The sequence below is a fragment of the Peromyscus californicus genome, unplaced genomic scaffold (assembly GCF_007827085.1).
Source record: "Peromyscus californicus insignis strain IS unplaced genomic scaffold, ASM782708v3 Scaffold_5__1_contigs__length_169319896, whole genome shotgun sequence".
Classification (NCBI taxonomy): Eukaryota; Metazoa; Chordata; class Mammalia; order Rodentia; family Cricetidae; genus Peromyscus; species Peromyscus californicus.
In genome coordinates, this window is record NW_026294573.1 from 100,445,635 (window position 1) to 100,461,787 (window position 16,153).

The 16,153-nt window shown below is 51.4% G+C and overlaps 1 protein-coding gene across 1 annotated transcript in view; it reads left to right on the forward strand.

The window, feature by feature from the left end:
• Positions 1-6,479: 6,479 nt before the first annotated feature.
• Positions 6,480-16,153, forward strand: part of Gabbr2 (gamma-aminobutyric acid type B receptor subunit 2) — a 356,326-nt gene continuing 346,652 nt past the window's right edge. The window contains 1 exon segment of the mRNA XM_052718497.1: positions 6,480-6,809. Within this exon segment, the coding sequence (XP_052574457.1) occupies positions 6,495-6,809 (315 nt within the window). The 5' untranslated portion in view covers positions 6,480-6,494.

The following is a 16,153-nucleotide window of genomic DNA, read 5'->3' on the forward strand; positions in this document are numbered from 1 at the left end:
AGCTGACCGCAGAGCTTCCTAGGAGTCAGTGTGTGTTCACCGAGACCCAGACAGCCAGGGGCACCTGGATTCACAGCCTTGGTAGTGTGGCAGATCAGAGAAGCCCTGAGAGCATGTACTAGAGTTTTGATCAAGTGCGTCAAGAATGGTCATGTTCTGGTGTGTGAGGTGGGAAATGCAGGCTGTAGAATGTGGAAGTGGAGTTGTCACGAGATTTAATCCTAGTAAGAGATGGTGCCCAGTGTGGACAGACCTACAAGCGGTGGCTCTTGCTCTCTCCTGTTTACCACTCTGGTCAAGGTTTTAGGACAAGAAAGGAAGTCAGGTGGCCTGATCACAGTGTCACTATCCGGAAGAGATATCAAGTACGACAAATGGGAGATCTGCCGTGCAGGACACCTTCAGCAGGCCAGGACAGTGGAGTGTGGGGGAGGTCACTGGAGAAACATTTCACTCCTGTTTTCGGGGTTCCCAACAAAACTGCTGACAAGTTGGAAACAGCAGCCATGGCAGCCCCATAGAAAACAAGCCTAGGCTCTTACAACGAGCTTCCTAGGAACCCAAGGGTGATGTAGTCACTAGCAAAATATGAATAACCAGACAGCAGTCCTGTGGCTGCACTGGGGCTGGCCCTACTCCACTGTGTGCTTCTTGGCCTGTTCAGAGAGTTTGTGGTCAGTTCTGGCTTTGCCGAGGAAGCGAAGCCTGGGATGATGGCTGATGGTCAAGAGAGGCTAAAGGATCCAAGGTCATTTCTCCGGAGAAAGGAAGTCTGGGGACATGGCTGTAGCTAACCATGAAAAAAGTTAAGAGTGACACAGAAGCCAGTGACAGATTTGGGTATCAGCAGGGAGAGAGCTATAGGGAAGCTGACTTTGGTGGAGCCCAAACGAAACATATGTATGGAAACTGTTAATCAAATAGCAGAGTAGGACCCTCAGCAGGCACGGGTCTTGCCATCTCTGGTGGCATTATTATTCTTGATTTCTTGTCTAATAAGTGCTGAGGGCTGTGTTAAGTACTATGGATGCATCCTCGCGCTTGATGAGGGAATTCATTAGAAACAGCAACCAGCATGTCGGGATCAGCAGTGACAACCGTTGTTACTGTTTAATCCTTATGATGACCCTATGGAAGACGAGCCATTATCCCGGCTTCACAGAGTGGGAACTGAAGCTCTTGAGGTTAAGTGGTTGACCTGGATTTGCAGCACTAAGGCTGAAAGGCAGGGACCCAGGAGGTCTGATTCCAAAGTCCGCATGACCCCTAAAGGTTAAGGAGGGACTCAAACACTGTATAGGTGTTTACATCAAAGGCTTTCTAAGCATCTTTCCCACTGGAGGCTTTGTGGCAAAAGCATACCTCTTGACTGTCATAGTTCCTTTCATCAAAGGGTTGTTTGTTTGTTTGTTTGTTTGGAGACAGGGTTTCTCTGTGTAGCCCTGGCTGTCCTAGAACTCACTCTGTAGACCAGGCTGGCCTCTGAACTCAGAGATCCACCTGAGTTTGCCTCTCAAGTGCTGGGATTAAAGGCATGCCCCACCACCGCCCAACTGTCAAAGATCTTATTATGTTTGAAACTTCTAAATGAGAGGGGCTCTTGCCAGTCTGTGCCCTCTGGAAACCATCTGACTAAGAATTCCTGCGTGTGTTGGAAATGCAGTCCCCAGTGTTGGACTTGATGAGAGATCCAGCCACCAGGGCCCTACTCTCCTGGAGCATTGGTGCCATTGCAGTGGGGGTCATTGTCATCTTAGGGGCTTCTTGGGTAGGCCAGGAGGCCCAGACCCATCCTTCATTCAGTAGAGTTCCCTGGCCAGCTCTTCTTCCTACTTGTCAGTGTTGACTTTCAGCTGTCCTGTGCATGTGCACATGGGGATGTATGTTCGTGCATGTGTTTGGAAGGGCAGGGCAGGGGTTCATTCACGTGTCTTCCTCCATTGCTCTCTACCTTTCTTTCTTAAAGACAAGCTCTCTCCCTAATCCTAGAGATCACTGATTTGGCTATAAACAGACTAGTCAATGAGCCCCTCAGATTATCTTGCTAGAACTAAGATGTGTACCACCATGCCTAGCTTTTATTTTTATTTATTAAGATTTTTTCAGTTTATTTTCATATGTGTAGGTGTTTTGCTTGCATACATGTCTGTGTATCAAATGTGTGCAGGAGTCCCTGGAAGCCAGAACAGGGCATTGGATACCCTGGAACCAGAGGTACAGACAAGCCACCATATAGGTGCTGGGGATCAAACCCCGGTCCTCTGGAATATCAGCCAGTGCTCTTAACAGCTGAGCCATCTCTCCAACCCTCATGACTAGCTTTTAATGTGGGTACTAGGGGTTTGAACTCTGGTTCTCATACTTGTGCAGCAAGTGCTTTATCAACCCAACCATCTTCCCAGCCCTTCAACAGTGTTCTTAACATTTTTAGACTGTTCCTGGTCAGATGTGGAAGTGCGTTCTCAGAGACAGGTGAGCGCAAGAGAGGCAAGTGCAGGGATATACAGGTGGCTTGTGTCTATCACTGTCTCTGCCCTTAGGACACCCCTGAGTCAAGGGAGCCCCTAGTCCCTCTATTCACAGATGAAGATGCTGACACCCATTCTCCAGGCAGCCATGAAGGCTCAGATGATGCATACCAAGGTGTCTGGCACAGAGCAGGTGGGTGGTTAATGTAAGTGGCAGCTATTATTATTACTCGAAGATGTCACTAGACCACATTTGATGCCTGAAACCCAATTTTTCAGTTTAAAAAACATGCCTTGGGAAAAAAGGAACGAGCTCTTGAGAGTCATTCAGGGAATCCTTTTCAGAGCCATCATTCACAACTTCCCCATTAAAAAAGAAGAAGGAATGTAAAACAACAGGCTTTTTTAAAAAATAGCTGAATTGTTCGATTGAAAGAAACATCCAAATGTAAACACAAATCCATGGAAGATGTTTGCAAGGGTGGCTTGTCAATATTTCTTAAAGAAGAAGAGTGAGAGGTGGGTGGGTGAGATGGCTCAGCGGCCTGTCACCAAGCCTCAGGGCCTGAGTTCATTTCCCCGGGGCCCATAAGGTGGAGGGAGAGAACAGACTCCTGCAAGCTGTCCTCTGCCCTCCACATGTGTGCCATAGTCCACACTTGTGCACGCGTGTGCATGCATACACATGTATACACAATAAAAATTTAAGTTTAAAAAGTGTTTAGGGAGAGTGAAAGGAGGGCTTGCTGCTGTTGGGAGATGAGTAGAGGCTGGCATGGACAGCTGGTGGGAGAGGGAAGGGGGTGGGAAATTTAGACCCAGGTCTTAGAAAGAAGACAGTTGTTAGAACAGAGCTGGGCAGCCCCAACTCCCCCAACCAAGGTGGCAAAGGATGCCCAGATGGTAGAGTGGAGGATGGTTACTTTCCTGTGTCAGAATCCTGCTCAGAAGGATGTTCTGCCCCTTGATAGCCAATGGACCACAGAGCTCACAGGTCCCCACAAAGCCAGTGAGGAGCTATCTCAGCATAGCCCCACAGCTAAGCTGGGATTTGGAGACAAGCCTCTCTTTGTAAAGGAGGGTGGAAGTGAAAGGGTAGCTGAGAAGGTGGAGTGTGGGAAGACCGTGAGACTTTCAACACTGAAGACCCCCACTGACACCGACACCCATCTGGTTCTGGAGGGGTGCCCTGAGGCACGTTACTCACTGAGTCTCTATTGATTTTCTTGTAAGGAGAGGACTACCGTCAAGTGTTTCCACAGTCCTGGGACTTGGCCAGTGCATTCTATTCCCATTAATAATAAGAACAATTACGACTCCAGCCCTTTTCACCTCCTCTGCTTCTACCCTGATTCTTGCCATGCCCTGAACATAATAGCTAGTGTGCCTACCTCTGCCCATTCCGCTGCCTAATGGATCTTCACTCAGCTGCCAGAGTAGCCCAGTCAAATAGCTCAGATCATGGCCCGGTTCCTGTAGTTCTCCATTTTGTCAAGTGCAGCCAATGTCCTCACAGCACCAAGGCCCCAAATGATCCCCCCCCCCCATTTTTGACCTTGGCTCATTCCACTCTTTTCCTTGTTCACTCTGTGCCAGCCACCCTGGCTCCTGACATGTCCTCAAGCATGCCAAGCTCCCATCTGCCCCATATTCTGTGCTCTTCCTTCTCATGGGATACCTGTCTTACTTCCCTTAAGTCTCTGCTTAAGGAATCGCTGTGGTGACCACTTCCCTGAACTCTGCATTTCAGACCTTAGCCTGGCCTGTCTCAATCCTGTTTCCTGCTGCATTGTCCTCCGGTGGATTTTCCCTCAAGCCCACACCCTGAAATGTCCTCTTATTCCTAGATACTGGCTCTCTTTCTCAACCAGAGCCCCAGCTCAACAAGGACGCTGTCTGGGGTTGTTTTCTTCACTTCTGTGTTATCCTGCCAAGCATGGAAGAGGGTTCTCGGAATGGAATGTAGCAGAAGGAAGGAATGGCTATTAACTGAAAGCTGTCCAGCTCTACCTCTACAAGAACATGGATTCTAGGCTGATGACTGAGGCAGGGACTCAGAACCAGGGAGAACATCAAGGACCCAGTTATGCACAGTATAACTCAAGACCGGGGCGGGAACTGAGAGCCAGAGGGATGCCCAGACAGACAAGGTGGGACATGAGGTCACAGCCTGGCCTGGAGCCAGACAGGTGGGCAGGGAGGTAGATCTCTTTCCGTTAGTAAGACACCGGCTAGAGTGTCTGGGGACACTATTACTTCTGAACCTTTTTGTTTGTTTTTGTTTTTGGCTGGAGGATGGGGGTGGTTGGATGATCTGTTCTCTTGCACAAACCTCCAGTCAGGAAAGAGGAAACACAGACGCCTGGGAAGAGGAGGAAGGGCCGGCTGACTTGGCCCCACTTTCCCTGGAGCTGTCCAAGGTACTGCCCGTACTCTCAGCTCAGGCTGGGCTCTACTATCTGATAATCCAGGCTTCGTCCGCTCACTCTAGACATGCAGACTCCATTTAGTTAACCCCTTACCAAATGTGTGGAGGAACTGGATCCAGAGCTACTGAGAGTACAGTACCCTCCTTCCAGGGGGCCTTTCCAACATCAGGGTGCAGAAGAGTCATTTGTGGCTGTGCATTCCAGCTCCCTAGTGTTGTCAAGCTACTGACCCCGCCAGTGTATTCTGTAAACTAGAGGTGATAGACTCAGTTTACTAAGTTTATAGGGCTGTTCTGAGTATTGCATTATGTATCAGATAGCAAGCACTCAGTGAAGGCTTGAACTCTCACCCTTGTTACAAGGTCGTTTGTATGGTCCACAGTGTTCGGATGGGCTGTTTTGTAATATAAGGTACTCTCTCATTAATCAGACGCTGAGATTTTGCAGGTTAGTGTGCACAACTGCTATGGTTCACGGGCAGGCACCTGGGGGTCACTCAGGTTCATCTGGACCAGACTGCTCTGCCTGAGGTTAGCCAGTGTGCCTATGCCACCTGGCAGAGAAAACGAGCCAGGTCCAGGGATGTGCAGTGCTTCTTGGGCCTGAGGACAGAGTTCCCACCCAGGGGAGAATTTTAAGGCAGGGCCCTCTGGGATTGGGGACACTGAGAGGTCAAATGCCTGGAGGGGACCATAGTGCACGTAGGACTCGGATTCCAGCCCTGGCCTGGGGTTGGCAAAGGACTCCAGGCTGGATCGAGGGCCCCAGGTGCCCTGGTAGCAGGCACAGGAGAGCGCAGGCTGCAGGTGCCCCTAGGACACCTTTTTGGTACATTCGTTCCCTTGACTCGCCCGCCCAGACCTGGAAGAAGCAGTACCCAACCACCTTGCAGGTGCTACAGGAAGCGCAGGGCGAGGCGGCCGCGTCCCCTGCGCGTGGCAGCTCCGGGTTGCGATTCCCGAGACCGCGGTGCTCCGGAGCTCAGGTTCCCGGAGGGGTCAGTCGGCCGCGGCGGGCGGCTCGGCGCAGCGCCCGGGGGGCGAGTGTACGTGTGCCGGGAGCACGGCCCTCCCCGCGGCCGCCGCAGCGCCGGCGCCTCCCCCTCCCCCGGCGCGCACGGCCCGTCCCTGTCCCCGGAGGCGGCCCGAGCCGCCGCTCAGCAGCCTCGCCTTCGCCTCGCTCGTCTCTCGCTGCCCTCCCTCCCCCGACTGGGCTCCAGGGTCCGCCGGCCCGCGGCTCGGGGCAGGAGAGCGTTGCGATCGCGCACGGGGGCGGGAGGAGGCGGCCGGGTGCGGGGCGGCCGCGCTTTACAGAGGCGCGCGGAGACTCGGCCCCCTCGGCGCTCGCTCGCTCGCTTGCTCGCTCGCTGGCTCCCCGCCTCCCGCACTCCGCTCGCTCCCACCCCTTCCCGGCGTGATTGATCCGTCACGGGCGCCGCCGCCGCCGCGGCCGTTCTGAGCGAGCAGGAGCCGGAGCCGAGCCGGGGCCCGTGCCGGCGCCATTGCGCGGGAGCCGCGGGCAGAGCTCGGCGCCGGGCGGCGGGCCGGGCCAGGCCATGCGGGCCGAGTGAGCTGGCGCCCGCAGCCCGCGGCGCGGCATGGCTTCCCCGCCGAGCTCCGGGCAGCCCCGGCCGCCGCCGCCGCCGCCGCCCGCGCGCCTGCTGCTGCCCGTGCTGCTGTCGCTGCTGCTGTCGTTGGCGCCCGGGGCCTGGGGCTGGGCGCGGGGCGCCCCCCGGCCGCCGCCCAGCAGCCCGCCGCTCTCCATCATGGGCCTCATGCCGCTCACCAAGGAGGTGGCCAAGGGCAGCATCGGGCGCGGCGTGCTCCCCGCCGTGGAGCTAGCCATCGAGCAGATCCGCAACGAGTCACTTCTGCGCCCCTACTTCCTGGACCTGCGACTCTATGACACCGAGGTGAGTGTCCGGTTGCCCGTGCCGTCGGGGCTGGGGGCGGCGAGGAAGGGGCAGAGCCGCGATTGTCTGATCCTCGCTGGCCGAAGGCACCTCGGGCTGTGCCCACCAGGGTCCCACTGGGTTTGGCTGGTGCAGGTGGGACCCTGATCTGTGAGAACCTGCCACCCCTGGGAGTGTGTGTGGGTGTGTGGAGAATGGGGTCTCCTTTGATCAGAGGAGGAGTAGAGACGGTAGAGGCTGGACCCCCAAAGGCCTGCGGTGGTTGTCCCTGTCCAGATGCCGTTTCTAGGGTCGTGGGGTGCCATGTGGAAAGAGCAGGCGCATTGACTATAAACTGGGCCAGCCACAGCTGGACCGGCTATGGGGCCTGTTTCCAGACCCCAAGAAAGCCAAGACACTTTTTAAGGTCCAAAGGGCTCTGGGACCCTAGGGGCCCGCTCCCGGCAGGACTGGTCCTGTGGTGCGTCTGCAGCTCAGAGCTCGCGCGCCACGGGCAGTCTTGGGGCCGAGGGCTCTGCAGCGCTGCTGCCTGGATCTGCCCATCGCTAGCTGTAGCTTGAGCGGTTTGGGGAGACTCCTCTTCCCCCCTCCCCGCCTCAGGTTAGTTGCTCATAGAGTGGCCCTGACAGTCTTGCCCGGGACTCGTGGTGGTGTCCGACTGAGCTGCCACTTTTATTCGGCAGCTGCAAGCACAGCAGAGCAGGTGTACACTTGAGGCGTCCAAGTCGTGGAAGCCTTGACTTGGGAGTGTTGGAGAGGGTTCCCCTCCGGTCTCCTTCTCTGAGCAGAGCTGGAGAACCAAATCATTTCCATCCCAAGGCTCCTTCTCACTCCCACTGTCTAGGTTTCCAAAAAGCCTTAGCTCAGACCTTGACTGCCCACCCTGAGGCTAGGAAGCAGAGAGGGCCTGGAGGAGCGATCAGCAGCAAGGTCGGGTTTGCGAGTTTTTTCCGGACCCAGAGAGCCCTTACTCTTCGATCGCAGCCTCTGGAGAAGCGGCCTGAAGGGGGCAGTGATTTCCTTTACCGTGAGCTCCGTTGGCGCCTCTTGCATTGCCCAGCACTGCCAAGGTGCAGCTCTTGACCCTGGCTTCCCGGGCTCCCCCAGCGTGCCTCTGCTGGAGCCCTGGGACAGAACCCTCAGGGAAGGAGCACCCCGCTGTGTGGTGTAGCCTGGGCTTGGCTTCCTCCCCGGCCTGACCCTTTTTTTTTTATAACCCCAGGAAAAGAGCAGAATGTAGATTGTATCTCGTTCCCCACCTCCCCCGCTTCACTGATGAAGCAGCCTGCTGTTCTGCTCTGTAAATAAAAGGTGAAGGAATCGGTGGCAGTTGGTGGCAGTGAGCGCAGGTTGCTACAGGCGGAGAGGCGTCCTCTGCCTCAGGAAGAGGCACGCTGGGTGGCTGTACAGGGCTAACCGTGTGTGAAATCACTTTCGAATGACGTTCCTGGCGCCCTCAATTTTTTTTTTTTTTTTTTTTTTTTTTTTTGCCTGAGCGTTCCAAGTTCTTTAGGGGTACTGGTCTGTCACACTCAAATCGAGAGCGCTATTCATTTATTCAGAGACATATCTTGGCACCCTTTCCTGTGGCTTCCACACACATTCTGGAAGGGACAGGGAAAGGCCGGTTCTTTGAAGACAAAAATATTTGTTGACAGGGGCAGCCCCGCTTGCATCATGACTATGTCTTGTAGAATGTTTCAAAAGGCTCTCTGAGAAGTCTCCTATTAGTCCACTCGTGGTAGCAGAGGGATGGGTGCTTGGTTGCAGGGTGTGGGCCAAAGCTTTCATATTTTATTTTATTTTATTTTCAAGTGCATCTTGGTGGCTTTATGAGTGAGATGGCCCAAAGTCAAGAGAATGAGGCAAGGATGCTTCAGTTGGTGGGAGCATTTAGGAGACAACAGGAGAGGAGCGTGGGTGACAATTTCAGCCTAGTGTCAACTGGGCCTGGCTTGGGGCTTTAGAGTTGAACACTCAAGAAATAGGTTATTCCCATTCCTATCCTGCCCACCCATGACCTTGAACCAGGCACCTGATCTCTAATCTCTCTAAATGCAGATGTCCATATCTCAACATCCTCTGTCTGGTGGCGTCTGGGGGCTGACAGAGAGGTGCTGGCAGGCTCCACTCTGCCAGTGCTCTGTCTGGCATGCCGTAAGCACTCGATAAATGACTCTGCCTCCCTTCCTGAACTTTCATCTGGTGTGGATCCACCAGTAAGACTCTGTGGCTTTAGGTGGGATAACTCAGTCACTGCTAAAATATTAAGAATGCCTCTTTCTCCTGCTTGGTTTTACAATCTCTAAGAGAGTCAGGGAGGTTACCACCAGAAAAGGGAATTCTGGCTGACAGTCAATATATCATTTCTTGCACGAGGTATCACATTTGGGAGAGTGCCCAAGGGCTATAATTACTTTTTTTTTCCCCCAAGTAAGCTTGTCTTTAACATTTTCTGAGCTGGAGTGAAGGAAAATCAGTGTGAGAACTTGGAGTGGACCCAGGGCAATCTGAAAGGTGTTTGACACTCCAGAGTGAGCGATGGCTGTTGGTGGACTGTGAGAGCCGCCTCCTCACTTGCTGGCCTGTCATTTCTGGTTAGAAGACTGGAGTGCAGGATGGGTGTGGTGGGCTGATTTTGCCTGGCTTTGCTGACATTTGATGTCAGTCACTGGCCTCAGTGGCCAGTGACTAAAGGAAGCCAGGATGGACCTTGGTCCACACCACCTGTAAAAAAAGGATGAAGGCCAGGCATAGGTTATCTGATCTCACAGGCCAGCCTGCCTCCTGCGTGTGTTTATGTTGGTGGAGCCTCTCCTGTAATGAGAAAAACAGACCTTTCTGTTTTCCTTTTTGCAATACTAGAGATTGAACCCTGTAGCCAAAGGCTTTACCATTGAACTATATCCCCAGCTCTCTTTCTACATTTTAATTTTGAGATAGAGTCTCCATAAGCTGTCCAAGCTGGTCTTGAATTCATTCTGTAGCCCAGGCAGGCCTTGAACTTGTACCAGCATTCTCTGTAACTGGTATTCCAAGCCCAGCTGGAACTTTCAAGGCCTCTGTCAGTGCCATGGTCATGTAACAATGAGGCATCACAACAGATCATAGGACTGTTGGGCTTTTGCTTCTTTGGTGTGGCGTTGAATCACTTCAGCAAACACTTGTCTATGGGTTCCAGGAGGACTTGCATAATACAAACACAAGCAAGGAACTGAAAAGGTAGACAAGAGAAAACACCAGAAGTTCTGTAGAAGCTTCGAAGCTCCCACCTTAAGATACAGCTGGGTGTAGCATTTGGAGTATTGGATTCTTTGCTCTGAAAGCAGTCCAGATACAAAAATGAACTTAGTGGATTACACTACTTACATTTTTGGTTAAAAGAATCTGAGTTCTTTGGTAGCCACATTAGTAAAAGAAAGTAATAATCAAGGAATATGCCTAAAAATAATGGCTATGGGTCTGATCTAATTAGTGCTCATTTAAGAAAAATTGACAGATATAGAAAAGCATAAAGAAAATAATTGCCCATAATCCATCTTTTCAAAAATTAATGCTTTTAATAAGTAGGATTATTTATTCCAGTTGCCAGTATTTACTGTGTTATGTACCTGAGATTCTACTCCATGTGCATTTTATTTTCTTTTTTCAGCTAACATTAGATCATGTACATTTCCCATGTCTTCAAATCTACTTTGTAAATATGATTTTCAGTGGCTGTATATTATTCTGCCCCATGAACACAAATTCATCATTTCCCTGCCATTGAATTTGTTTTCTGATTTGTTACTATTAAATAAAAAAAAATCAACTGTAATAGAACAAAGTAAAGTTCTGGAAATCAGACACATAACCCAGCTAGCAGGTAGCTCTCAGGAAGCTCCCTCTGATGATGCAGGGATCCAGCTCAGAAAGCCCAGCACAAATGACTGAAGAGCATGTCGTTTTCTTGAGCAGGTTTGCTAGCTAGCTACTCTCTTATGTACTGTACTTTTTTTTTTTAATGTGTGGAACAGTGCACATGTAGAAATCAGAGGACCACCTAAGAGACTCATTTGCCTCCTTCTACCGTGTGGGTCCTGGAGATTGAGCTCAGGACACCAGGCTTTGTGACAAGTGTCTCTTTCCTCTCAACCATCTCCCTGGTCCCTGCTTTGTGTTTTATGAGAGATTCAAACAGCTGAAAGCTGTCTGTGTTCCTCAGGAGGCTGAGCTCAGCTCAGCAGGTGTGTGCTGCGGATAGAGAGCAGGGCGAGAGAACCTTCGACACCTTTAGCTCAGGATAGAACGTGATAGTGGAGACGGCTTCACAACTGAGTGACAAACTACAAATTCAGGAATCGAATTTCCCAAAGAACGTTAATAGTGTGTGAGTTCTATCAATGCAGTTGTTAGTAAAAATGAAAACAGATAGATCTGAGCCTGATGACACATGCTATAATCCCAGCTACTCAAGAGGATGTGTCAGGAAGATCATAAGTTCAAGGCCTGCTTAGGATACAGAGTGAATTACAGACCAGCCTGGACAACTTAGTGAGAACTTGTCTCAAAGTAAGTGCTTTCCCAGCATGTGTTAGGCTCTGGGTTTAATTCTACTTGGGGAGGGAGGGATGAACTGAGCCGTTTTAGGTTAGGCTTACATTGAATGGCTGTAGTCCCACTGACCAGCCTTTAGGAAATGCCAGCCTTGGGACTTTTGCTGTAGAAACCCAGACTCTAGTGGTTCATATCACTGAGCAAAACCTGGAGTGAGCTGTGTTCAGGTATGTCTGTATCCAGAGGCACAGCAAGATCTTTAAAATGCCTTCCTCTCTGGGTCTTGGCTCTGATCCCTTGCTAGTTCACAGTGAGGCATGCTGAACCGAGTGGTGGCAGATGGCCTCACACAACTGCAGCTTTGCACCCTCTCAGGAAATCCAGCATGAATAATAGTGTCTTCCCAACACTCCAGCAGAGGTTCTAGGCTCATGTCATTGGCACAAATCAGGTCCCAGCCAATCACATGGCACTGATGTGCCAGACCTGTGCCATGTACTGACCTGTCATGAAATCAGAGAGAGAGAGAGAGAGAGAGAGAGAGAGAGAGAGAGAGAGAGAGAGAGAGATGAGGTCGGCTCCACCTAATCTCAAGATTACCGAGTGGGGAGGAATTTGGACCTACTAGGAAATCAGAGACTGATAAAGGGGTGTGAATGTCAGGAGGGTCAGATGGTGGTATCCACACATGTTCTTGGCAGCTCTGTCTCTGATAGAAAACAGGCAGGGATGGGACAGAGGTCAGGTTGGTGACCTCCTTCTGCCCCTGCACCCGAGGGCTCATGGGAAATGCAAGACAGACAAAAGAGGTAACTGTACCGAGAAAAAAACGATCACGGGTGTGCTTGGAGAGACTTCTGGCGGAGGGCTTGGATGTGGTGACTATAACATGGACACAGAGAGCGGAGGCACAGGGGAAGTGAAGGTCAGGCCCGGGGAAGATTCCCAAGGTTAAAGCATGGAGGCAGCAAGGTGTGAGATGTGGTACCTGAGGCCAAGCCTTATGGGAAGAAAGGTAGCTGGGGGTTGGAGGTGGGTGTGCCGCCCTGAAGAAGGTTGGGCTGTGAGGAGCTGAGCTTTAGTGATCTGGTAGGAAAGCAGAGGCTGACTGCGGGTGGAGTAAGCCTGGAGACCTGGAAACTGTTGATTCATAGGAGAAAGGCTGGGTCTCAACCAGGATGGAGAGGCAGAGGCAGAGGAGGAGTGAGGAAAGGATGACATGGTGCTGGCTGGACGGGAGAGGGACCAGAAAGTGACCCAGAGGAACATAAGTTCTTGACAACTTTGTCCCTGATAGAAGACAGGCAAGGAAGGGACAGAGGTCAGGCTGGTGACCTCACTCTGCCTCTATACTTCCAGTTCTCTCTCACTTGATACCTGTTGAATGAAGCTAGGCTCACGGTGAGGAGATTGGGGTCTGCATGCTACTCACCTGCTCAGAGACCTGGCAAGCCAGTTTGCCTGTTTCTTTACTTGTCAGACGCATAAGGAGCCAGCGAGAGGGCTGCACTTCAGCCAAGTCTATGCTCAGGATGTAGAGAGGGCTACCATCTTGTTGTTGTTGTATTGTCAGTATTATTTTTGTACAGTGTGAGCATCATTATGCTGACCGCATAGAGCTGCTTGGAGGAAGAAATAAGATACATATGGAAGCTTCAAACACGATGTAAACACAAGGCGCTGTTTTCCGACACCGTTGCTGGGAAGGGTGTTGGGGACAGAGGGTGCAGACACTGAAGACTTCATTGGGTTCACTTCCTAGAACAGCTCTTGTTTTCTCTCATGTGACAGCCATGCCGGGGTGTCCCCCTCTTTGGGCTGTAGCTGCCTGCAGGCAGGGCCAGTCTGATTCTTGGGGCCTGGCACAGCCAGGCATGCCGTGGGCCTGAGTGAGTGGTTGCTGAACTCAACTGTACCTGGATGAGTTGGCATCTTGTGGGATGGTTTGCCTGGACTACCTCCCTAGGGCCTCCATCCTCTCATGTCAGGGTGTAAGTGACTTGGAGAATCGGAGTGACCTTGGCTACTAAGTTGGTACTGTCTTTTGTAGTTTCCACCAGTACAGGTAACTGAGTCCCCACCCCCCAAATGGGGCAATGCCCTCACCATACTCATCCTCCACCAATTCCTCAGTCTGGACAGGCACCCACAGACGCACCTCCTTTGTCCCCAAATTCCTTTAGAAAAGGGATGAGAGGGATTGGTAAATTTGTTTGGTGCAAGTTTAATGTTGAGCTAGAGTTTCATGGGCCTTTGAAACTTTGTCTCTAAAGGGGCTTCTTCATGCCTTTGGCCTTCCTTATTGACAGGCACAGAGAATACATTATCCCACACAGAGACCCAAGATCCCAGCAGGGTACTTAGGCGATGGATGTCCAAGATGACCAATGGGAACAGTGCTGCTGAACCAATACATACTCAGGAAGTAGGTCTCCTGTTAGGGTGGGCAGGATGGTACTGCAGGAACAAATGAGTCCTGGAATCCCCATTGCCTATTTAATTCAAAGTCCCGTGTGTCAGAGGCCCTTCTTGTTGACTCTCATCCAAGAAACAGCATAAGGGATACAGGCTGTTTTCATGCTGTGTCAAGAAAAACCCTCAGGAAGGCACTGTGCGCTGGCATCTCATAGGTGAACTGGGTTTTAGTCGCCTTCACTTGCAAGTAGCATGTATGATTTCTGGTCCTTTACCTTTGACCAGAAATAGTTACTGCCCTCCCCCTCAATGTAAAGAAATCTAGGAAATATAGAGGAGCACATGGATGTCATGGACATTTGCCATTTGGGGTCCTTCAGGAAGATGATGGCAAGGGGTAATCTGTAGGTATCAGAGATCTCAGGTTATACCTGTGAGAGATGGAAGAATAGGCTTTGGGATAAGGATAGGATAGAGGAGGCGCAGACGGCAAGCCTGGCCAAAGTACATAATGTGCTTGATTTGAGATGTCTTTAGAAATACATCACTCTGTCCAGTGAATATATACTAATAAAAAAATGAAGGCTCAGACCATGGCACTGTTCTCATACCTATGGAAAGAGGAGGCATGGAAGGACAATTGAGTGGGAGGAGTTACAGACCCCGGAGCCACTCTCAGAAGTCTTGGGCAGACCAATGGGGAGCTCTGGAGCCAAGGCTGTCCACTTCAGATGGGAGTTCCGTGCTGGACCTGACGAGTGGCTCTAGAATCTCCTCGGGAGGTTGCATGCTGACCTTGGGTTCTTGCAGCGCACCTAGCTGGCCACTACAACAAGGCCTATTCCTGCCCTGGTGTCTTGGTGCCACACCCAGTTGCTGGGGAGAACCTTTTTCCATCAGGTTCTGGGTGAGGCTCTGTAGTCCTCAGTGAGAAGCAGGTACTGCCCTTGGGAGCTTGCTGTGTAAGAGGCCTAAGCCACAATCACACGTGATCCACCCACAACAGCCTGCAGAGGCTACCGTGGAACACCTTCCCCTGCTCGGCCGTTCCCAGCTTGTCTGAGAATGGAACGTGACTTCTCACATCTTGGTGTTTTGGTTCCAGGAAGGTGAGAGCGTGAACAGACAGAGCTGCCCAAGAACCACACACCTTGCCTTTGCTACTCTGTTTTCTTCTTCCCTGTTGTTATATACCAGCAGGCCAGGCGGGGAGGCTGGGGAAATGCCTTCCTCTGGGTATCTGGCTGTCTAGGGATGCATGGGTGTACCAGTCCGTGAATATAGGAGGGGGAGTCCTAGAGAGGGCCAATGAGCTGAGTCTGGCTGTACCGTTAGTGGCTGACCTTGTTAACAAATCCTCTCTGCTATCTATGACCTGCAGCTTGGACTGAGCCTCTCTAAACTATCTTAGCACCAAAAGCTCCACATTCCCCCAGGTGCCATGTCAGGCCCGGGTCTACAGAACAGGAGCTCCAAACATATCCACGGAACAAGCAAACTGCTCCACAAGCCTGATTCCAGCTCACTGGTTCTAGGTTTCATGAGTGCCGGTGTAATAAGTGAGTGATGAGCTAGCTATATGTGCCATGCATTGGGGAGAGCTTCCCGAACATTCTTTACACATTCTTCAGACGTCATGGAGAGAGGAAAGGGCATATGTTGGATGTCCCAACAGGGAATGACAGGCCAAGCTGATACCACCCTCCTTTTCCCTGAAGAACACATATAGCATCCTGTAATCCACAGCCCAACCTAGGTGGGGAATCTGCCTGGGTTCTAGAGAAGTTCTTTGGTCTCAGTTTATTGAAACAATACTTCAAAGAAGACTTGGGATCTGGGTTCTGATACCCTGGGCACACTTTCAGAGACCACACTGAGCCAGCAGAGGTGGGGCCGGGCTCTGGTCCCAGGAGACACTGTAGGAATGAAGCCAAGTCATCAGTCTGGGTGAGTCAGGTGGTCTCGTGCCAAGCCTGGGCACCCCCTGAATAGCAAGACTTCTTCCAGGCGCCAAGCTTCTGCTCTATACATCTGTGTGGTCAGTACTGACTCAGGAACTGAGGGAGCGAGCGGGTTTAGAAAGTCATCATCTCCCTGATGCTGGTGACAGATCTGGACCCCATTAAGTAAGCAAATCTGTTAGGACCATGTGCACACAAGAGTCGATTAGTTATGAGATGATTTTGAATCAGGAAATTCTTGCCTAAGCAAAAGGTATGATCACTGTGATGCCTTTTGGACAGACTGGGGGTTTGTTTTGCTAATTTTTATTTTCCTGTTCTTTTTGAATGTGCTGTGCTCTGAACGATGAAGTGTCATTTGTTGCCTGGAAAATTAGTAGATCAGGTACAGAGTAAGTGGAGTGATCTATCTTCATAGGTGCCGAGGGGTGC